The sequence below is a fragment of the Haliaeetus leucocephalus genome, unplaced genomic scaffold (genome assembly GCF_000737465.1).
Source record: "Haliaeetus leucocephalus isolate CR32 unplaced genomic scaffold, Haliaeetus_leucocephalus-4.0 Scaffold274, whole genome shotgun sequence".
Classification (NCBI taxonomy): Eukaryota; Metazoa; Chordata; class Aves; order Accipitriformes; family Accipitridae; genus Haliaeetus; species Haliaeetus leucocephalus.
In genome coordinates this window covers 176,982-177,327 of record NW_010972710.1, presented here as the reverse complement: position 1 = coordinate 177,327, position 346 = coordinate 176,982, and the positions used below count along the sequence as shown (strand labels likewise).

The window sequence follows — 346 nt, the reverse complement described above, 5'->3', positions numbered from 1 at the left end:
GTCCCCGTGCACCCCCCTGTAACCCCCCGGAGACACCTCAGTCCCCCCTCCATGTTCCTGTGAACCCCCTGTACTCGTGTCTCTCCAGGGACACACCAGTACCCCCCCTAAATCCCTGTTGGAACACCCCAGTACCACCCCACAAGTCTCTGTCCCCCCAGGGCACCCCAGTCCCCCCCCACGCCCATATCCTCCAAGGAACACTCTAGTTATTGTTCCTCCATGTCCCTGTCCACCAAGAGACACCCCAGTTCCACCCCATGTCCTTGCATGCCCCCAAGGACACCCCAGGCCCCCCCTGCTCATGTCCCTCAGTGCTCCCCATGACCCTCAGGGACATCCCAGC

General features: G+C 62.4%; 1 protein-coding gene across 1 annotated transcript in view; it reads left to right on the top strand.

Moving 5' to 3' along the window:
* The window catches only part of LOC104833250 (voltage-dependent P/Q-type calcium channel subunit alpha-1A-like), a gene marked incomplete at its 5' end in the record, with an annotated part of 47,938 nt that extends 47,827 nt beyond the window's left edge, over positions 1–111 (top strand). Inside the window, 1 exon segment of the mRNA XM_010569829.1 lies at positions 89–111. Coding sequence (XP_010568131.1) covers positions 89–111 — 23 coding nt within the window.
* Positions 112–346: the final 235 nt, after the last annotated feature.